Source organism: Balaenoptera physalus (assembly GCF_965194825.1).
Source record: "Balaenoptera physalus genome assembly, chromosome: X".
Taxonomy (NCBI): Eukaryota; Metazoa; Chordata; class Mammalia; order Artiodactyla; family Balaenopteridae; genus Balaenoptera; species Balaenoptera physalus.
Window position 1 is genome coordinate 48,158,877 of NC_138903.1, and position 19,529 is coordinate 48,178,405.

General features: G+C 43.5%; 2 protein-coding genes across 3 annotated transcripts in view; one reads left to right on the forward strand and one right to left on the reverse strand.

Moving 5' to 3' along the window:
- The first annotated feature begins 2,292 nt into the window (after positions 1 to 2,292).
- APEX2 (apurinic/apyrimidinic endodeoxyribonuclease 2) lies at positions 2,293 to 15,087 on the forward strand. 2 transcript variants are annotated; one of them, XM_082445182.1, is made up of 6 exons: positions 2,293 to 2,579; positions 3,571 to 3,654; positions 4,272 to 4,452; positions 4,995 to 5,141; positions 5,888 to 5,957; positions 13,812 to 15,087. In XM_082445182.1, the coding sequence occupies exons 1-6, from the start codon at positions 2,423 to 2,425 to the stop codon at positions 14,718 to 14,720; spliced, it is 1,548 nt and encodes a 515-aa protein (XP_082301308.1). In that variant the 5' UTR covers positions 2,293 to 2,422; the 3' UTR covers positions 14,721 to 15,087. The 2 variants fall into 2 exon arrangements, with proteins under 2 accessions (XP_082301308.1, XP_082301309.1); XM_082445183.1 differs by having other exon boundaries at positions 2,443 to 2,572.
- Positions 15,088 to 16,067: 980 nt separating this feature from the next.
- Positions 16,068 to 19,529, reverse strand: part of ALAS2 (5'-aminolevulinate synthase 2) — a 28,703-nt gene continuing 25,241 nt past the window's right edge. The window contains exon 11 of the mRNA XM_082445181.1: positions 16,068 to 16,353. Within this exon, the coding sequence (XP_082301307.1) occupies positions 16,190 to 16,353 (164 nt within the window). The 3' untranslated portion in view covers positions 16,068 to 16,189. The remainder of the gene's footprint in view (positions 16,354 to 19,529) is intronic.

A 19,529-nucleotide genomic window follows, 5' to 3' on the forward strand; every position in this document is an offset into this window, starting at 1 on the left:
GGGCATGTCTATTATTTCTATTTTTATGTTATCAAAAACAAGTCACTAACCTGTTGATGCTCTTGCTATTGCCCTTTATTTGTTCATTCATTCAACAAATATTTATTAACTCCTAATATGTGTTATGCGCTATATTAGGGGATGGGGCTAACAAGATGAATCAGATATGGTCATTGCTCTCAAGCTGTTAGCAGTCTAGTGACAGAAATAGAAATCAGTGGTAGCTGTGCATTGTAAGTGCTGTGACAGAATGGACCATAGGGTGGTGTGGGGGGCCCAGAGGAAAAGATCTAACTGGGGAGGTTAGAAAAAACTTACTCAGGAAAGTATTCCTTGGGCTGATTAAGACAGGGGTTGAATCCTGGCTCTACTGCTTCTGTGATACTGTGATACTGGGGTGAATTCACTGAACCTCTCTTACTTAGCCTCAATGCCCCTTACAGTGTTGCCCTGATAATGAAATGAGATAATGCATATGGAAGAGCCATGGGTTATATTGGAAGACAGTGCTGCTCTGGAACTTGGGTAGCCCACTTAAACTCTCTTGGCCTTGACTTTAATCATCTGAGAAATGGAGCAAAGAGAAAGCACCTGTCAGGCCACATCCTAAGGGATGCTATAAGGCCCAAGACAAATAATGACTACAGGGTGGGCTTGATACAGCTTCCCCATCCCCCTCCCCCAGCCCAATAAAGCCAGAGGCCCTCTTCTAAATCTTACTCCGTTAGAGTGCTTCTTTTTTCCCCTCATTTTCCCCGTGGTTTATTGAAAAGGTTCAATACTCACTATTCTGCAGCCTGCCACTGCCCAATATGTTTTGGGATCTTTCCATATCACTACACATAGAACATTTCATTATTCCCCCCCTTTTTAAAAAAAATATTTTATATTGGAGTATAGTTGATCTACAATGTTGTGTTAGTTTCAGGTGTACAGCAAAATACATCATATACTGTTTATTCTTTTTCAGATTTTTCCCATATAGGTTATTACAGAGTATTAAGTTCCCTGTGTTGTATAGTAGGTCCTTGTTGTTTCTCTATTTTATATATTGTAGTGTGTATATGCATTAAAAAATTGAGGTAAATTTGAACATAAAATTAACAATTTTAAAGTGTACAATTAAGTGGTATTTAGTACATTTTGCAAAGATTTCATTTATATGAAATATCAAAAATAGGTAAACCCACAGGAACAGAAAGCAAATTGATGCCATAAAGGTGCTGGCAGTGGAGGGCATAGGGACTAACTGCTTAATGCGTAATGGGTATGTGTTTCCCTTTGGGGTGATGTTTTGGAACTAGGTAGAGGTGATGGTTCCTCATTCCTTTTATTATTATTATTTTTAATTATGGTAAAATATACATAACATAAAAATTTACCATTTTAAACATTTTTAATTAAGATTCTTTGGGCACAAAAGCATATAGATCAATGGAACAGAATAGAAAGCCTGGATATAAACCCACACACCTACTTTCAATTAATCTTGGACAAAGGAGGCAAGAACTTACAACGGAGAAAAGACAGTCTCTACAGCAAGTGGTGCTGGGAAAGCTGGACAGCCTTATGTAAATCAATGAAGTTAGAAGACTCACACCATACATGAAAATAAATTCAAAATGGTTTAAAGACTTTCAGACATAACTCCTGGTAATATCGTCTTAGATCAGTCTCCCAAGGCAAAAGCAATAAAGCAAATAAACAAATGGGACCTAATCAAACTTAAAAGCTTTTGCACAACAAAGGAAACCATAAACAAAATGAAAAGATGACCTAAGGACTGGGAGAAAGTATTTGCAAACGATGACCGACGACCAGCAAGATCTTAATTTCCAAAATGGAGTGCGTTTCTTATTTCTTATTGCTCCCTCCTCCGGCCGCAAAGTTCCCTTCGCGCATTCCCCCTCCCACATTTACAAGCGCGGTTACGCCAGCCACTCCCTAGTCGCTGGGTGCCGCAGCCCTCCTCGTACTCAGGGTTGCAGTCTGAACACTGGGGGCGGGGCTTCGGTCGCTGCGCGGTTCCGCTTAAGGTTCCGCCACTTAAAAAGTGGTAAAATCTCGTTTGTAAGTAATCGAAAGCACCAAGGGGACTTTTCAGCAGAGCAGAAACGCACTCAGACTCAGGCACGTAATCCATTGTTGGGTGGTAGGGACAGGAACCCAACCACTGGCCTTCCTCCCACTATTCATTGCCCCTAAGCGACCTCACCGCCCCCTGCAGCTTCCGCTTCTCCCGCCAATGAAAACTGAAGGGCTTGAATCCCCGCCCCATGTGTGTCCGACGCTTTTGCGGCACGCACAAGAACGCCTGCGCAAGTGCGCGCGCGGAAGGCCAGGCCTGGCGGACTTCGTTTTCGGTTTTTTGCTCGCGCCTACGTGGGGCGCGGGCTTAAAGGCATTGCAGTTAGCTGTCAGCATGTTGCGCGTGGTGAGCTGGAACATCAATGGGATTCGGAGCCCCGTGCAAGGGGTGGGATACGAGGAACCCAGCAATTGTACCGCCATGGCCATGGGGCGCATTTTGGACAAGCTGGATGCTGACATCGTCTGTCTTCAGGAGACCAAAGTAACCAGTGAGCGCTCAAGGATTCAGGATCCCTACCACACTTTCCCTTTTCCGCTAACTTTTGCTCTCTGCTCCATATCATTTCACTTTCCCATTTCTCTATCCTTAGAGTCCTCCCCTTAGAGCCCGTCTGGAATCCCGATCCCCCCTCTGTATTTCGCACTCCAGCTAGATCTCCTAATTCCAACGTCATCTCCTGGCCTCAGCAGAACCATAATTCCCTCCCCCTTGCAATCTCCATCTTCTTTCAGATCCTCTAATTCCTGCTCATTCTCCTGACACAGCTCAGTCCCCCAAATTTCCTCCCGCCACACACTTTACATCTCCCACTCCCAAGTCAGACACCCCCAATTCCCCTTTTCTGACCCCAGTTCATATCCTTTAATTCTCACACCATCTTTGCCCCCAGTTTAGACTCCCTAATTTCCTCCTTTTTAAACTTCTGTCTCCGATCCCCAGTTCCCCTTATCTCTACCGCCATCTCTCCTCCCCAACTGAGAGCTTCTCATCATTTCTACCTCATGTCCTACCCCAAACTTAGACCCTCTAATTCCCTCTCCCCCACAGCTCAATCCCCTGATTCCTTCCCTCTCCCACCCATCTCCCTCTAAGACCCATTACCTACTTTCCCTCCATCCTCAGTTCAAATCCTTGAATTCCCTCTCCTACCTCCTACTCCCAGCTCAGATTCCCAGTTCTCTCTCCCATATGTCCATTTCCCACCCCCAACTTCCTCCAGCCACCTAGTCACCTAGCCTCCTCCCACGTAATTCTTCACCTCCCATTCAGTAGTCTTCCCCTTTCTCGTAATTCTGATAACAATTCTCTCTCTAGTCCCCACTCTTTTAGCTTCTCTTCTTATCATAGATACTTGATATTCCCTTCTACCCTGGCTCTGATGTGTGCAAGAAATTAGCCTATAGCTGTAATTCCAAGCCTTTCTGTGTCCTGGGTCCTAGTTTTATCTCTGATGTAATCTTACATGTTTTTTTTTCCAGGGGATGTGCTGACAGAGCCCCTGGCTATCATTGAGGGCTGTAACTCCTATTTCAGCTTCAGCCGCAACCGTAGTGGCTATTCTGGTAAATGGGGCTTTCTGGGGACTTTAAAGTGATGGAGACAGGTGGGAAAGGGTTTTCAATATTTAATGAGAAGGTAATAAGAAATGTAGGCTTTTCATCCACAGAGCTAAAGCCATATCAGGTTATATGAAGGATAGTTTTTATGTATAATATTGGATCTCAGAAACACAGTAGTGTGATGGTTAGTTGTATGAGCTCTGGAGCCAGACTGCCTGAGTTTGGATCCTAACTCACTTCCTAGCTGCGTACCCTCTGGCAAGCTACTTAACCTCTTTATGCCTCAAATTCCTCAGTTGGAAAAGGGGGATAATGTGTACTTCTTAGGGCTATTACAAGGACTAAACTAATTAATCCATGTGATAATAATAATAGCTAACATTTTCTGAGCACCTACCATGTAAAGCACTTAGAATATTAGCTGTTATTAATCTGCAGCTTTTCTAGATGAAGGAACTGAAACTCCAGGGTTTGAGTAGAGTTGCCTCAGGCATCCATGGCCCTTGAGTTGGGGGAGTCATCAAGAGAGCCGCACTTGATGAAGATGAGTCGGGTGACCTCTGCAGGGGCAATAGGCTGTTGGCTGCCAGGCCTGCTCAGAGTACCCTCTCTGTCTCCAGGTGTAGCCACCTTCTGTAAGGACAGTGCTACCCCAGTGGCTGCTGAAGAAGGCCTGAGTGGCCTACTTGCCACTCAGAATGGGGACGTGGGTTGCTACGGAAACATGGATGACTTCACCCAAGAGGAGCTTCGAGCTCTGGATAGTGAGGGCCGGGCCCTCCTCACACAACACAAGATCTGGTAATAGCCCACATCCGCCTGTCACCGAGCATCGCTGGTTCAACTCTGTGAATGTGGTGATTCTAAGGCTTGCCTTATAAACATGCATTCACCATGGAAAACTTCCCAAACTTGCCTTTCCTAGACTTCAGTCCTGGCAAGGCAACCTGCTATGTGACCCTGAACAAATCATATTCTCTTCTGAGCCTTGAGTTCTCTATTTCTGTGGCAGGGCGGGGGGAGAGGGAGCCTGGCCGGGAGGACTAGCTCTCTTTTTTACCACAGGTGCCTCAGAAGCAAGTTAGCCAACTTTACTGCCCCAGGTTGCTTCTTTCTGTGTCCTATCTTTGTGAATGGCAGGACCATCACCTGGTTTACCTGAGTGTCATCCTAGATGTAGTCAGTCCTCAAGTCCTGTGTATGCCAGCTTGTTCATGTCTCTCTATCCCTTTCTTTCACTTCCATCCCACAGACAATCATTAAGTGGAAACCACATGGTGTGGGGAGGGGAAGGGTGGCTTGAAAGTGACCCCTTTTTGGGGGGCCGGTTCTATTCTCCCCAGCACATGGGAAGGGAAGGAGAAGACCTTGACCCTAATCAACGTGTACTGCCCCCATGCGGACCCTGGGAAGCCTGAGCGGCTCGCCTTTAAGATGCGCTTCTATCGCTTGCTGCAGATCCGAGCAGAAGCCCTCCTGGCAGCTGGCAGGTACTGCAAACCTGGGCAGCAAGGCTTCCTTGAGCTTGTCCTGGGTGCCCAGCCCCGTGTCAAGGTCCACTGAGAGGGATATGGGATCTTTGTCTTTTGAGTTCATTTATAGCCTAGTTGTAGACACCAGCATGCCCACCAGAATAGGCCCTGCTGTCTATAAGAGCTGTGGGGACCAGGTAAAGTAACACAAATATGGGTTTTGTACTCAGATACCTCTGAGCACCTATCCCAGCTCCTCCTTTTACTCACTGTGAGCCCGAAGGCTAGTGTTGCCTCTATTTTCTCTTTTGTAAAATAAGTGTATGAATCCCTACCTCAGAGTATAGTTTTAAGGATGAAATGAGATGAGGAAGGTAACGTACTTGGGAACAAATGAAAAGTCTTATCCCAGGGAGGGACAGGAAAGTGAGGGTAGGTTGGCGTAATCGAGGGATGCTTCCTAGAGGGAGTGGTACCTGAGCTCATCTTTGAAGGACCAGAAAGATGCCATTAGGTAGAGATAAGTGAGACAATCATGTCAAACAGGGAACAGGGTTACCTTTGGAGATCAGAATTGGGTTGGTCAGTTGTAAAAGGCGTCAAGGTTATACTGAAATTGGAGAGGCAGGTTATTATGACTTGCCATTGGATCCCACCTTGACCTCTATATGGCAGGTGGCCTATCTGAGATCTTGGGCCCAGGAGAAAGTAGATGGGCCAGGACTACTGCTTCCCTTTCTGGACATTCATTTTATGTTTTTCAGCCATGTTATCATTCTGGGGGACCTGAATACAGCTCACCGCCCTATTGACCACTGGGATGCAGTCAACCTGGTAAGGCTCCCTCTAGGCCTTTGACCTCACTCCTGACTATGGTTCTGTTTAGCCAGCCAATCAATGCTGGTTTTTTGGCCCAGGGGCAAGCTTCCTTCATGGAAAAGCAGAGCTTAGTTTGAAATTCTATTCTCAAAGCACTGAGGATTGTGCTGTGGACTCAACTAGTAGTCAGTTCTGGCTCGACCCCTCAGAGCTTTCAGCATGGTGGTGGGGTATGGACACATGACCAGTCAATTATAGAATGGTGTTTTCAGGGCTGAGGCAGAGACAGCAGCCCAGGAGGTTAGGAGAGCCCGGAAATAGGATTCGGGCCAGCCAGGACATCGGGGGAGATATCTTAAAATGGCTGAATCTTAAAAGATGAGTAGAACAGAGCTTTGGGGTGGGGAGCAAAGAATTCTAGCATGATGAGCAAAGGCTGCAAGGTGAGAATTCGGCTGGTGTGCATTGGGAACTACAAGTCCCATTCTTGTTAGGGGGTGACAGAGAAGGAAGGTGAGTAGCAGGAGATGGGGCTGGAGAGTTTCAGTCAGATTTCAAGGGCCTGGAACTCCACATTGCCTTGATCATTTCCCTAATATACTATGTTTCCTGCTCATGGACCTTCAACACCTCCCTATTACCTTTGTGATGCAGAGAAAACACACAGGCCTGGCATTCAAAACTCTTTCTTGTCTGTGCCCAGTCTCCGTTTCCATCCTCAGCACCGCTACACACTCCATCCACTCCAGCCAGGTCGTCTCCTCTGCCCATTGCAAAAGTTATTCTCATTTTGGCTTTTCTCACTGTCCCCTGAATTGGTAGGCATCCCCTCCCTCTGTTTTCTTTTCTTGTATGAACCTCTCATCTCTGAGTCCCTCTAGGCCAATGGTTCTCAACCCCTGAAAGTACGTTAGTACAAGGAGCTTTTACAAAAATGTCAATACCTTGGTACAACCCTAGACCAATTAAATCAGAATCTATTGGGTGTGGGGCCAGGGTAGCAGTATGTTTTAAAAGCTCCCAGGCTGATTTATTGTATATTCAGGCTTGAGGACCACTGCCCTAGAATCTCCAAGTCAGTTCTCATCATAGCTTGCCTCATAAGGGGAGGGATAAGTAACTTATACTGGCACAGTCCAACTCAGCAGTAGGCTTGGCTCAAAGAAGAGGCTGTAGGAAGATTCCTTGATTAGTTTGCAGAAGAGCCACAGGAACATAGATGTGTCTCCCAGCTGGGAAAATGAGCAGAAATGGGATAATGAGAGACGTGGTGGTGGTGGTGGTGGTGGCGGTGGGGAAGGGAGTGTACACTACAGACTGCAAGCCTTCAATCCTCCCTACCTTATTCCTTATCCGTGTTTACTTAGTCTGTTTTTGCTGCTTCCTGTGATAGTGTTATATACCTTTATGCCTTCTCTTCTTAGTTTAGAAATATCTTAGATATCTCGAGTGCACTTCCTACATTCTTTTTTTCCCAAGGAAAGAGAACTAATAATACCAGATCACATGAGAAACACAATCTTTCCAAAATAACAGAATATGTCTACTTCCCACAAGACCGGCTCTTCTAGTCTCATCTCCCTAAATAGTACCATCGTCCTCTTGGTTGCTCCAACCAGAAGCTAGGGAATTGTGTTAGTGTTCTTCTTCTCTACCCACCTCTCCCATTCAATTGGTCAGTGAGTACTGTTGATTCTAGCTCCAAATCATCTCTTAATTTCATTTTGTCTCCTCTGGCACCACCCTAGTCTAAGTGACCATCATCTCTTGATAGTCAGTCCGGTTGCCCCTCAAGTCTTTTGGGTATACTGTCCCCTCCCTCCACAGACCCATCACAGAAGTAGTTCTCTCAATTTGTAACACCCTCTGCCTGGGTTACTCTTGCTCAGCCTTCACTTCTCAGCTCCAGATCACTTCCTGAAAGGAAGCCTTGTTGGTCCCCAAGATAAGATCATGGTCCCACTTTGTCTCTAGTATCATGCCTGGCACATAATCAGTGTTCTTTGAACATTTGTTGCATTGAATGAGTGGGTGAGTGGATTGCATGGATGATGAATTAGGGATCAGAGCCAAAGGAAGTATTCAGACCTGAAACCCTGGAGTCCCTCAGCTCAGGAAGGGGGGTTGGTCAGTGAAGGCTTTGACACACACAACAAGATAAGCCAAATAGTACCAGAGGGTTTACATGAAAAGGCAACAGGCTTCTTAACTCCTAACCTCAGCCCTACTTCCTGGAGGTAACCACTTTTTTTTTTTTTTTTTTTTTTCATGTAATGTCTGAAACATTTATATTAACATATTTCCATACATATTTCCATACAAATACAAATATAAGATTTTTAGGAATTTCATGTAATGTCTGAAACATTTATATTAACATATTTCCATACAAATATCCCAATGAAAGTTTAGTATTAGTTGTTTTGTTTGTTTTCTTATACTGCAGGTTCTTATTAGCCATCAATTTTATACATATCAGTGTATACATGTCAATCCCAATCGCCCAATTCAGCACACCACCATCCCCACCTCACCGCAGTTTTCCCCCCTTGGTGTCCATATGTCCATTCTCTACATCTGTGTCTCAACTTCTGCCCTGCAAACTGGCTCATCTGTACCATTTTTCTAGGTTCCACATACATGCATTAATATATGATATTTGTTTTTCTCTTTCTGACTTACTTCACTCTGTATGACAGTCTCTAGATCCATCCACGTCTCAACAAATGACTCAATTTCGTTCCTTTTTATGGCTGAGTAATATTCCATTGTATATATGTACCACTTCTTCTTTATCCATTCGTCTGTTGATGGGCATTTAGGTTGCTTCCATGACCTGGCTATTGTAAATAGTGCTGCAATGAACATTCGGGTGCATGTGTCTTTTTGAATTACGGTTTTCTCTGGGTATATGCCCAGTAGTGGGATTGCTGGGTCATATGGTAATTCTATTTTTAGTTTTTTAAGGAACCTCCATATTGTTCTCCATAGTGGCTGTATCAATTTACATTCCCACCAACAGTGCAAGAGGGTTCCCTTTTCTCCACACCCTCTCCAGCATTTGTTGTTTGTAGATTTTCTGATGATGCCCATTCTAACAGGAGTGAGGTGATACCTCATTGTAGTTTTGATTTGCATTTCTCTAATAATTAGTGATGTTGAGCAGCTTTTCATGTGCTTCGTGGCCGTCTGTATGTCTTCTTTGGAGAAATGTCTATTTAGGTCTTCTGCCCATTTTTGGATTGGGGTGTTTGTTTCTTTGATATTGAGCTGAATGAGCTGTTTATATATTTTGGAGATTAATCCTTTGTCCGTTGATTCATTTGCAAATATTTTCTCCCATTCTGAGGGTTGTCTTTTCGTCTTGTTTATGGTTTCCTTTGCTGTGCAAAAGCTTTGAAGTTTCATTAGGTCCCACTTGTTTATTTTTGTTTTTATTTCCATTACTCTAGGAGGTGGATCAAAAAAGATCTTGCTGTGATTTATGTCAAAGAGTGTTCTTCCTATGTTTTCCTCTAAGAATTTTATAGTGTCCAGTCTTATATTTAGGTCTCTCATCCATTTTGAGTTTATTTTTGTGTATGGTGTTAGGGAGTATTCCAATTTCATTCTTTTACATGTAGCTGTCCAGTTTTCCCAGCACCACTTATTGAAGAGACTGTCTTTTCTCCATTGTATATCTTTGCCTCCTTTGTCATAGATTAGTTGACCATAAGTGCATGGGTTAATCTCTGGGCTTTCTATCTTGTTCCATTGATCTATGTTTCTGTTTTTGTGCCAGTACCATATTGTCTTGATTACTGTAGCTTTGTAGTATAGTCTGAAGTCAGGGTGTCTGATTCCTCCAGCTCCATTTTTTTGCCTCAAGACTGCTTTGGCTATTCGGGGTCTTTTGTGTCTCCATACAAATTTTAAGATGATTTGTTCTAGCTCCGTAAAAAATGCCATTGGTAATTTGATAGGGATTGCATTGAATCTGTAGATTGCTTTGGGTAGTAGAGTCATTTTCACAATGTTGATTCTTCCAATCCAAGAACATGGTATATCTCTCCATCTGTTGGTATCATCTTTAATTTCTTTCATCAGTGTCTTATAGTTTTCTGCATACAGGTCTTTTGTCTCCCTAGGTAGGTTTATTCCTAGATATTTTATTCTTTTTGTTGCAATGGTAAATGGGAGTGTTTCCATAATTTCTCTTTCAGATTTTTCATCATTAGTGTATAGGAATGCAAGAGATTTCTGTGCATTAATTTTGTATCCTGCAACTTTACCATATTCATTAATTAGCTCTAGCAGTTTTCTGGTGGCAGTTTTAGGATTCTCTATGTATAGTATCATGTCATCCGCAAACAGTGACAGTTTTACTTCCTCTTTTCCAATTTGTATTCCTTTTATTTCTTTTTCTTCTCTGATTGCTGTGGCTAGGACTTCCAGAACTATGTTGAATAATAGTGGTGAGAGTGGACATCCTTGTCTTGTTCCTGATCTTAGAGGAAATGCTTTCAGTTTTTCACCATTGAGAATGATGTTTGCTGTGGGTTTGTCTTATATGGCCTTTATTATGTTGAGGTAGGTTCCCTCTATGCCCACTTTCTGGAGAGTTTTTATTATAAATGGGTGTTGAATTTTGTCAAAAGCTTTTTCTGAATCTGTTGAGATGATCATATGGTTTTTATTCTTCAGTTTGTTAATATGGTGTATCACATTGATTGATTTGCGTATATTGAAGAATCCTTGCATCCCTGGGATAAATCCCACTTGATCGTGGTGTATGATCCTTTTAATATGTTGTTGGACTCTGTTTGCTAGTATTTTGTTGAGGATTTTTGCATCTATATTCATCAGTGATATTGGTCTGTAATTTTCTTTTTTTGTAGTGTCTTTGTCTGGTTTTGGTATCAGGGTGATGGTGGCCTCATAGAATGAGTTTGGGAGTGTTCCTTCCTCTGCAATTTTTTGGAAGAGTTTGAGAAGGATGGGTGTTAGCTCTTCTCTAAATGTTTGATAGAATTCACCTGTGAAGCCATCTGGTCCTGGACTTTTGTTTGTTGGAAGATTTTTAATCACAGTTTCAATTTCATTACTTGTGATTGGTCTGTTCATATTTTCTGTTTCTTCCTGATTCAGTCTTGGAAGGTTATACCTTTCTAAGAATTTGTCCATTTCTTCCAGGTTGTCCATTTTATTGGCATAAAGTTGCTTATAGTAGTCCCTTAGGATGTTTTGTATTTCTGCAGTGTCTGTTGTAACTTCTCCTTTTTCATTTCTGATTTTATTGATTTGAGTCCTCTCCCTCTTTTTCTTGATGAGTCTGGCTAATGGCTTATCAATTTTGTTTATCTTCTCAAAGAACCAACTTTTAGTTTTATTGATCTTTGCTATTGTTTTCTTTGTTTCTATCTCATTTATTTCTGCTCTGATCTTTATGATTTCTTTCCTTCTGCTAACTTTGGGTTTTGTTTGTTCTTCTTTCTCTAGTTTCTTTAGGTGTAAGGTTAGATTGTTTACTTGAGATTTTTCTTGTTTCTTTAGGTAGGCTTGTATAGCTATAAACTTCCCTCTTAGAACCGCTTTTGCTGCATCCTATAGGTTTTGGGTCGTCGTGTTTTCATTGTCATTTGTCTCTAGGTATTTTTTTATTTCCTCTTTGATTTCTTCAGTGATCTTTTGGTTATTTAGTAACGTATTGTTTAGCCTCCATGTGTTTGTCTTTTTTACGTTTTTTTCCCTGTAATTCATTTCTAATCTCATAGCGTTGTGGTCAGAAAAGATGCTTGGTATGATTTCAATTTTCTTAAATTTACTGAGGCTTGATTTGTGACCCAAGATGTGATCTATCCTGGAGAATGTTCCGTGCGCACTTGAGAAGAACGTGTAATCTGCTGTTTTTGGATGGAATGTCCTATATATATCAATTAAATCTATCTGGTCTATTGTGTCATTTAAAGCTTCTGTTTCCTTATTTATTTTCATTTTGGATGATCTGTCCATTGGTGTAAGTGAAGAGTTAAAGTCCCCCACTATTATTGTGTTACTGTCGATTTCCTCTTTTATAGCTGTTAGCAGTTGCCTTTTGTATTGAGGTGCTCCTATGTTGGGTGCATATATATTTATAATTGTTATATCTTCTTCTTGGATTGATCCCTGGATCATTATGTAGTGTCCTTCCTTGTCTCTTGTAACATTCTTTATTTTAAAGTCTATTTTATCTGATATGAGTATAGCTACTCCAGCTTTCTTTTGATTTCCATTTGCATGGAATATCTTTTTCCATCCCCTCACTTTCAGTCTGTATGTGTCCCTAGGTCTAAAGTGGGTCTCTTGTAGACAGCATATATATGGGTCTTGTTTTTGTATCCATTCAGCCAGTCTATGTCTTTTGGTTGGGGCATTTAATCCATTCACGTTTAAGGTAATTATCGATATGTATGTTCCTATGACCATTTTCTTAATTGTTTTGGGTTTGTTTTTGTAGGTCCTTTTCTTCTCTTGTGTTTCCCACTTAGAGAAGTTCCTTTAGCATTTGTTGTAGAGCTGGTTTGGTGGTGCTGAATTCTCTTAGCTTTTGCTTGTCTGTAAAGCTTTTGATTTCTCCATCAAATCTAAATGAGATCCTTGCCGGGTAGAGCAATCTTGGTTGTAGGTTCTTCCCTTTCATCACTTTAAGTATATCATGCCACTCCCTTCTGGCTTGCAGAGTTTCTGCTGAGAAATCAGCTGTTAACCTTATGGGAGTTCCCTTGTATGTTATTTGTCGTTTTTCCCTTGCTGCTTTCAATAATTTTTCTTTGTCTTTAATTTTTGCCACTTTGATTACTATGTGTCTCGGCGTGTTTCTCCTTGGGTTTATTCTGTATGGGACTCTCTGCGCTTCCTGGACTTGGGTGGCTATCTCCTTTCCCATGTTAGGGAAGTTTTCGACTATAATCTCTTCAAATATTTTCTCTCGTCCTTTCTCTCTCTCTTCTCCTTCTGGGACCCCTATAATGCGAATGTTGTTGCGTTTAATGTTGTCCCAGAGGTCTCTTAGGCTGTCTTCATTTCTTTTCATTCTTTTTTCTTTAGTCTGTTCCGCAGCAGTGAATTCCGCCATTCTGTCTTCCAGGTCACTTATCCGTTCTTCTGCCTCAGTTATTCTGCTATTGATTCCTTCTAGTGTAGTTTTCATTTCAGTTATTGTATTGGTCATCTCTGTTTGTTTATTCTTTAATTCTTCTAAGTCTTTGTTAATCATTTCTTGCATCTTCTCAATCTTTGCCTCCATTCTTATTCCGAGGTCCTGGATCATCTTCACTATCATTATTCTGAATTCTTTCTCTGGAAGGTTGCCTATCTCCACTTCATTTAGTTGTTTTTCTGCGGTTTTTTCTTGTTCCTTCATCTGGTATATAGCCCTCTGCCTTTTCATCTTCTCTATCTTTCTGTAACTGTGGTTTTTGGTCCACAGGCTGCAGGATTTTAGTTTTTCTTGCTTCTGCTCTCTGCCCTCTGGTGGTTGAGGCTATCTAAGAGGCTTGATGGTAGGCTCTGGTCGGTAACCACTTTTAACTTGCTGTTTTCCATTCTCTTGATGAGCAGTTCTGAGAATTGCTTTGATTAATTAACAGCAAGCTTTCAGATCTGGAATTTATGGCCCAGTGCAAGGTAGAGGTAGCCTGATGCAGAGGGGAAAAAGAAGCATGGCCTTTTAAATCAGTAAGGGTGGAAAGTGAATCTCAGCTCAGCCAGTTCTGGACTGTATGACCTTGAGCATTTTTCTTTGAAACAACCACATTTTCTTGTCTGTAAAATGAAGCAGTTAATCTAAGTCCCTTCCAGTTCTAGGCATCTAGTTCTGCCTCTTTCTTTGTCTCCTTCCCCTTTCCCCAGGAATGCTTTGAAGAGGACCCAGGTCGCAAGTGGATGGACCACTTGCTCAGTAACCTGGGGTGCCAGGCTGGTTCCCATACGGGACCCTTCATTGATAGCTACCGATACTTCCACCCAAAGCAGAAGGGGGCCTTCACCTGCTGGTCCACAGTCAGTGGCGCCCGCCATCTGAACTATGGCTCTCGGCTTGACTACGTGCTGGGGGACAGGACCCTGGTCATGGACACCTTTCAGGCCTCCTTCTTGCTGCCTGAGGTGATGGGCTCTGACCACTGCCCCGTGGGTGCAGTCTTAAGCGTGTCCTCTGTGCCGGCAAAACAGTGCCCACCTCTGTGCACCCGCTTCCTCCCTGAGTTTGCAGGCACCCAGCTCAAGATCCTTAGATTCCTAGTTCGTCTCGAACAAGATCCTGTGTTCAGGCAGTCAGCGCTGCAGCTCAGCAATCAAACACCGGTACAGATGCGCCAAAACAAAGCCCGTGTGCGCTCGACCAGGTCTCGGCCAAGTCAAGCTGGTTCCAGTAGAGGCCAAAAAAACCTGATGAGCTACTTCCAGCCATCCTCCAGTCGTCCACAAGCTTCTCCTAACTTGGAGCTTCCTAGCCTGGGCACCCTCGTGACCCCAAAGACCTCAGAAGAGGACGTGATGGCCAGTGTGGTGGCGGGGCGGGCCAAGGCTTCAGAGGCCAAGAATGAAAAGGAGGTACGGACCTCATTCTGGAAGTCTCTGCTGGGGGGGCCCTTGCCCATGCCCCTGTGTGGGGGCCACAGGGAGCCGTGTGTAATGCGAACTGTGAAGAAGCCAGGACCCAACCTGGGCCGCCACTTCTACATGTGTGCCAGGCCCCAGGGTCCTCCCACTGACCCCTCCTCCCGCTGCAGCTTCTTCCTCTGGAGCAGGCCCAACTGAACCAACCCAGGCCTAGGGATGTCTGGCATGGTTAACCTTGTACATGGTCTGAGGCCAGCTTCCTCCTAAGCTACCTCCTCCTTCCTCAGGACCGCCTCTTCCTCCTCCACCTCCTCAGGGACCCTTCCCTTTCCTCTTTTTCTTCTTCCTCCAAGGCCTCCCTTCCTCTCTTTTCTTCCTGCCTAGCTCCTCCTCACTGGTGAGCTTCTTTTGCCTTAATACTGTGACCCAGTCCCCCACCCCACTTCCCACCTTTCTCTCAGAATTACAGAAGAACCAGTTGCCCCAGGAAGTTGTGATTTTAAACCCCTTCCTTCCTTGCTGGGAAATGTATCTGTGCCTAAATAAAGTCCGTGTCTTTGTTGTAGTGCACCATGTTATGTGGACATTTTGGATGTGCTCCATAAAGCTGAGTCAGAGATGTTATCTCAGTCCCGGGTTTGCCAGCTGCCTGTAACCTGATGATATAACTTCCAGGGAGAGGGGAGGAAGGAGGAGTGGTGCTCACCATTAAGGTGCTCTGTTGAGTTGTTGGGGTTCCCTGCACTGCTGAGGTTGGATCAGCAAGGGAGGTGGGTGTGGTGGGGCAGAAAGCTCAGGTGGGCTGTGTAGCTTTAAACCAATGTTTCTCAACTGATGTGTCTCACAGCTGCCACAAATGGGTTACAGGGTGGAAAGAAATGGGTCCCTCAACCCTAGAGTTGCCAGGCAGGACCAGGAATTGCACAAGTGTCAGGAAAGATTGCCTCCTAGACAAGTAATACCATTAATTCACCCAAGCGTGCCATGCAAATGTTTTCAGTGTATTATGACCTAGAAAGTTTGGGAGCATTGCCTTGAACAAGTTGCTTGCTATAGCCAAGCCTCTTTCTCACCTTGGGAAACAGAACTGATAAGTCTTGTTCTGTAAGGTGCTGTCAGAAGCAAAAAGGATAATGGATTGAGGAGGACATCCATTCTCTCTGTTGGAAAATACCTCCAGAGTTTTGGGGAACCAGTCCTTTCCTCCAGGCAGATTGGTTTGGGCTGATTCCACCTCCTGGCTTCAGAGGCTACCTGGGGCCTGAGTTTCTGGGCCTATGCATGAAGAGTCAATCCCTGGATTTTTGTTGAAACCATGGGGAAAGAGCCATTTGATATAAACCTGCCAAATGTCCTGGATCTTTGTGTAACTCACTGTGTAGTTTTTGGCCTCTTCCTCTCTCTGGATCTCAGTTTCGCTATCAGTAAAATGGGACAGTCAGACCAACAGGTGATCAGTGGTTTCCTCATGTCTCTGCCACTTGTCTGAAGGGGTCAGGTATAATGTAGTTGTCTGTTCTCTGTCAAACAAAGGGCTACAAATGCTACACTTTGCTCTTTATTTTCAGGCTCAAGTCAGCTAGAGGCACACAACAAAGCAGAGGACAGGAGGCGGCCCAGCCCCAAGAGAGGTGCAGGTGTGGTGGGGATACAAGGCAGCTTGTTTCTCAGGCATAGGTGGTGACATACTGGGGCCCCATGTTCCCAAAGTAGGAACGTTCCCACTCACTCATGAGCTCGAAGTGCACAGGACGGCGACAGAAGTTGCAGGCAGCTATAGATACATCCTGGAGGGGCAGCCCCACCTCAGTCCAGGCTGCCAGCAGCTTCTCTGAAGGTAGTGAGGGGAAGGGAGGGAAATAATTGGTTAGAGTAGGTCTTAATCCCTGTGTCACATTACAGATGTGCCAAGATATTGATCCCCTCAACCCTTTGAGATGTCTTGGAACCAGAAGTATCCTCCTCAGTTTGCTCCACTGTGTGCTATGAATGTTAGCATTTGTGTATGGGTGCTGTGTTGTATAAAAGTTTGAGAAGCACTCATGTGACATAATTTGAAGCTATACTGGCCTGGCCTGAACCAAGCCCTAAGTACAGGACATGCTGTGGCTCAAGAAGTGAATCCATCTAGTTGGAAACTCCTAACCTGGTGAGGAAGATGACACTGACACTACCCACACAGTGTCGTCAGTATTGTGACCTGGGAGCCTGGGGCAAGGGTTTTTCCTAGAGGGAGTGGGAGCCCAGAGGACAGAACCTGACCTTGCTGTCAGAAGTACCTCAGTTGTGTCTCTGTCCCTGGCTTTTTTTCATGCCTACTCCCTGTGTGATCTCATCTAGTTTTATGGCTTTAAATACCATCTGTATGCTGAATGATTCTGAAATTTTCATCTCTAGCCCAAAGCTATATCTTGAATTCTAGACTTGTATATCCAATTGCCTTTCTATATCTCCACCTGGATATCTAGTAGGCATCTGTAACTTAACATGAGCACAACTGTGCTACTGATCTCCATACTCTCCACCAAGTCTACCCTACTTTCAGCCTTACCCATCTCAGTTGATGGCAATTCCAGTTGCTCAGTACAAAAATGTTTGAGCCATCCTTTATTTTTCCCTTTCTCTCCTACTATACATCCAGTCTATCAACAAATACCATTGGCTCTACCTTCAAAATCTGACCACGTCTCATCACCTACAGTGCTATTTTCAGGTCTGAGCCACCATCATTTCTTAACCCAGAATATTACAGTAGCCCCCTAATGGATCTCCCTGCTCCCAGTCTTTCTTTCAGTCTATTCTCGACATAGAAGTCAGAGAAATTCTTTTAAAACCTGAATCAGATATGTTACTCCTCTGCTTAAATCCTTCAGAAGGCTCTCCATTTCGGAGTTAAAGCCATAACCCTTCCAGTGGCCTATAAAACCCTACACAGTCTAGCCCACATTGCCCCTCCTCAGTTTTCTGTCTCTTTCCCTCTTGCTCACACCACTCCATCCACACTCATCTACTTATTGTTCTTCAAATACAGAAGGAATACTGCTGTGTTAGGGTCTTCCTTGTCTTAGGCTGTTCTTTCTGCCTGGCATGGCCTTCTCTTAGATTTCTGCCCAGCTAACTCCTTCACCTCCTTCATATCTTTGCTCAAGTGTCACTTTGGTGGTCTCTACCCATAACACTCCATTTAGTGCTACAACCCTCCTCCAAGCTAGCCCATGTACCCCCCCAACCAGCACGTTCTATCCCCTTTTTCCTGCTCTATTTTTTTTCCATAGTGCTTAGAACTACCATGCTATTTAATTTGCACTTACTTTTTAAAGTGTTTTTTGACTATCTCCTTCCACTAGAATGTAAGTTCCAGAAGGATAGGGAATTTGTGTCTGTTTTGTTTACTACTGGATCCCCAGCACGTAGAACAGTGTCTAGCACACAGTAGATAATAAATATGTGTCGAAAGAATGAATGAAAGGATGCCTGATTAAGTCTAGAAGATGAAAAGAAGTAAACCAGAGTAAAGGGTGAGGGAGGGCATTCCAATCAGAAGGGAGCATCATTAGCAAAATCTCAGAGGTAAGAGGCTATAGCAAAATGAGGGAACTATAAATCATTCAGTGTAGCTGGAGAAACAAAATGAATGTGGGCAAGAAGTGAGGGCATAGAGATCACCATGTTGAAGGCACTGAATGCCATGCCAAGGAGCTTTGACTGTTCTCCAGGCCAGTTGTCTCCAATTTGGGGGCTTATACATCCTATTAGTATAAAAGTTGTAGTATGTACCTCCAATGTATGTATTTTTATATACTATATACATATATCATTGTCACTCTATATATTAGAGATCAATATCAGTCATGCTTAATTTCCTATTTTTTAAGATAAAAAGTAAACATAAAATTCTAATAAATCCCCTTACCCTATGGATCATCTTGCATACCTCACCTTGGAGACCACTGCTCTAGTCTAGACAATAGGGAAAAATGAAGAGGTTTAGGCAAGAGAGCTATATGGTCAGATTTTTAGAAAAATCCCTCTAGTGGTCAATATGGATAAGGGATTAGAAGGAAGCAAGAGAGAAGCAGGAAAATTAGTTAGGAAGAAATCACATTGACATGGCTTAAAGAAGTGGCAGTGGAGAAAAGACATTTGAGAGCGATTGTAGAGAACATTTGCAAGATTTCATGATGGGTTGGCTATGACATTGAAGGACTGACTGGTGGAGTCATGGTGGATGCCTCTCATATTTCTTTTCTGCAAAAGCCCAGCATAAATGGACACTTGGAGAACTGAGAGTACTGAGAGGTCTATAATTGAAGCCTGGAGCAAGTGAGAGGACTGAGCAAAAGGTCCAGAAGTCTAGATCATTAGCTCACAGAGGTAGTATATAGATCTAGTGGTATGAGCATGGATGTAGAAACAGACTCTCCAGTTCAAATCTAATAGCTGTGTGACTTTGGACCAGTTATTATATATTTTTATGCCTCAATTTCTACATGTATAAAATGGAAATACTAATAATACCATCTCTACCCCATGAGGATTAGATGAGTTAATACATGTAAAGTGTTTAGAACAGTTCTTGGCACATGGTAAGTACTTAATAAATGTTGGCTAGCATTATTTGATGTTTTTAAATGAATGAATGAATGGCGCCTACCTGTCTTGTCTTCCCGGGACTCATTCTGCCTATGCTCCAGACAAACAGAATGACTGTTGCCCATGCATGCCCTCTGTTTTCCTATCTCTAGGTCCATGCTCGTGGAATTCCCTTATTCTGGAATGTCCTTACACCATACCACATGTACTTCAAGGTGCAGCAGGACTTCCTTACCAATAAAGCCTCTTTAATTTCACCCTTCCTATACCCTCTCTAGCCATAAAGGAGCACTCTCCTTCCAGTTCCCAGAGTACTGGAATCATCACACTGGACCAGTACGATCCATGTTTATGTCTGTCTCCTTTGCTATACCATCAACTGCCTATGTGTCTTTCACCCAACAGACCTAGAAT

Coding starts and splice junctions, on each gene's coding strand:
- APEX2 (XM_082445182.1), top strand. CDS start 2,423: ATGTTGCGCGTGGTGAGCTGGAACATCAATGGGATTCGGAGCCCCGTG. Junction 3,655..4,271: donor CAACCGTAGTGGCTATTCTG/GTAAATGGGGCT, acceptor CTCTGTCTCCAG/GTGTAGCCACCTTCTGTAAG. Junction 5,142..5,887: donor GCCCTCCTGGCAGCTGGCAG/GTACTGCAAACC, acceptor TATGTTTTTCAG/CCATGTTATCATTCTGGGGG.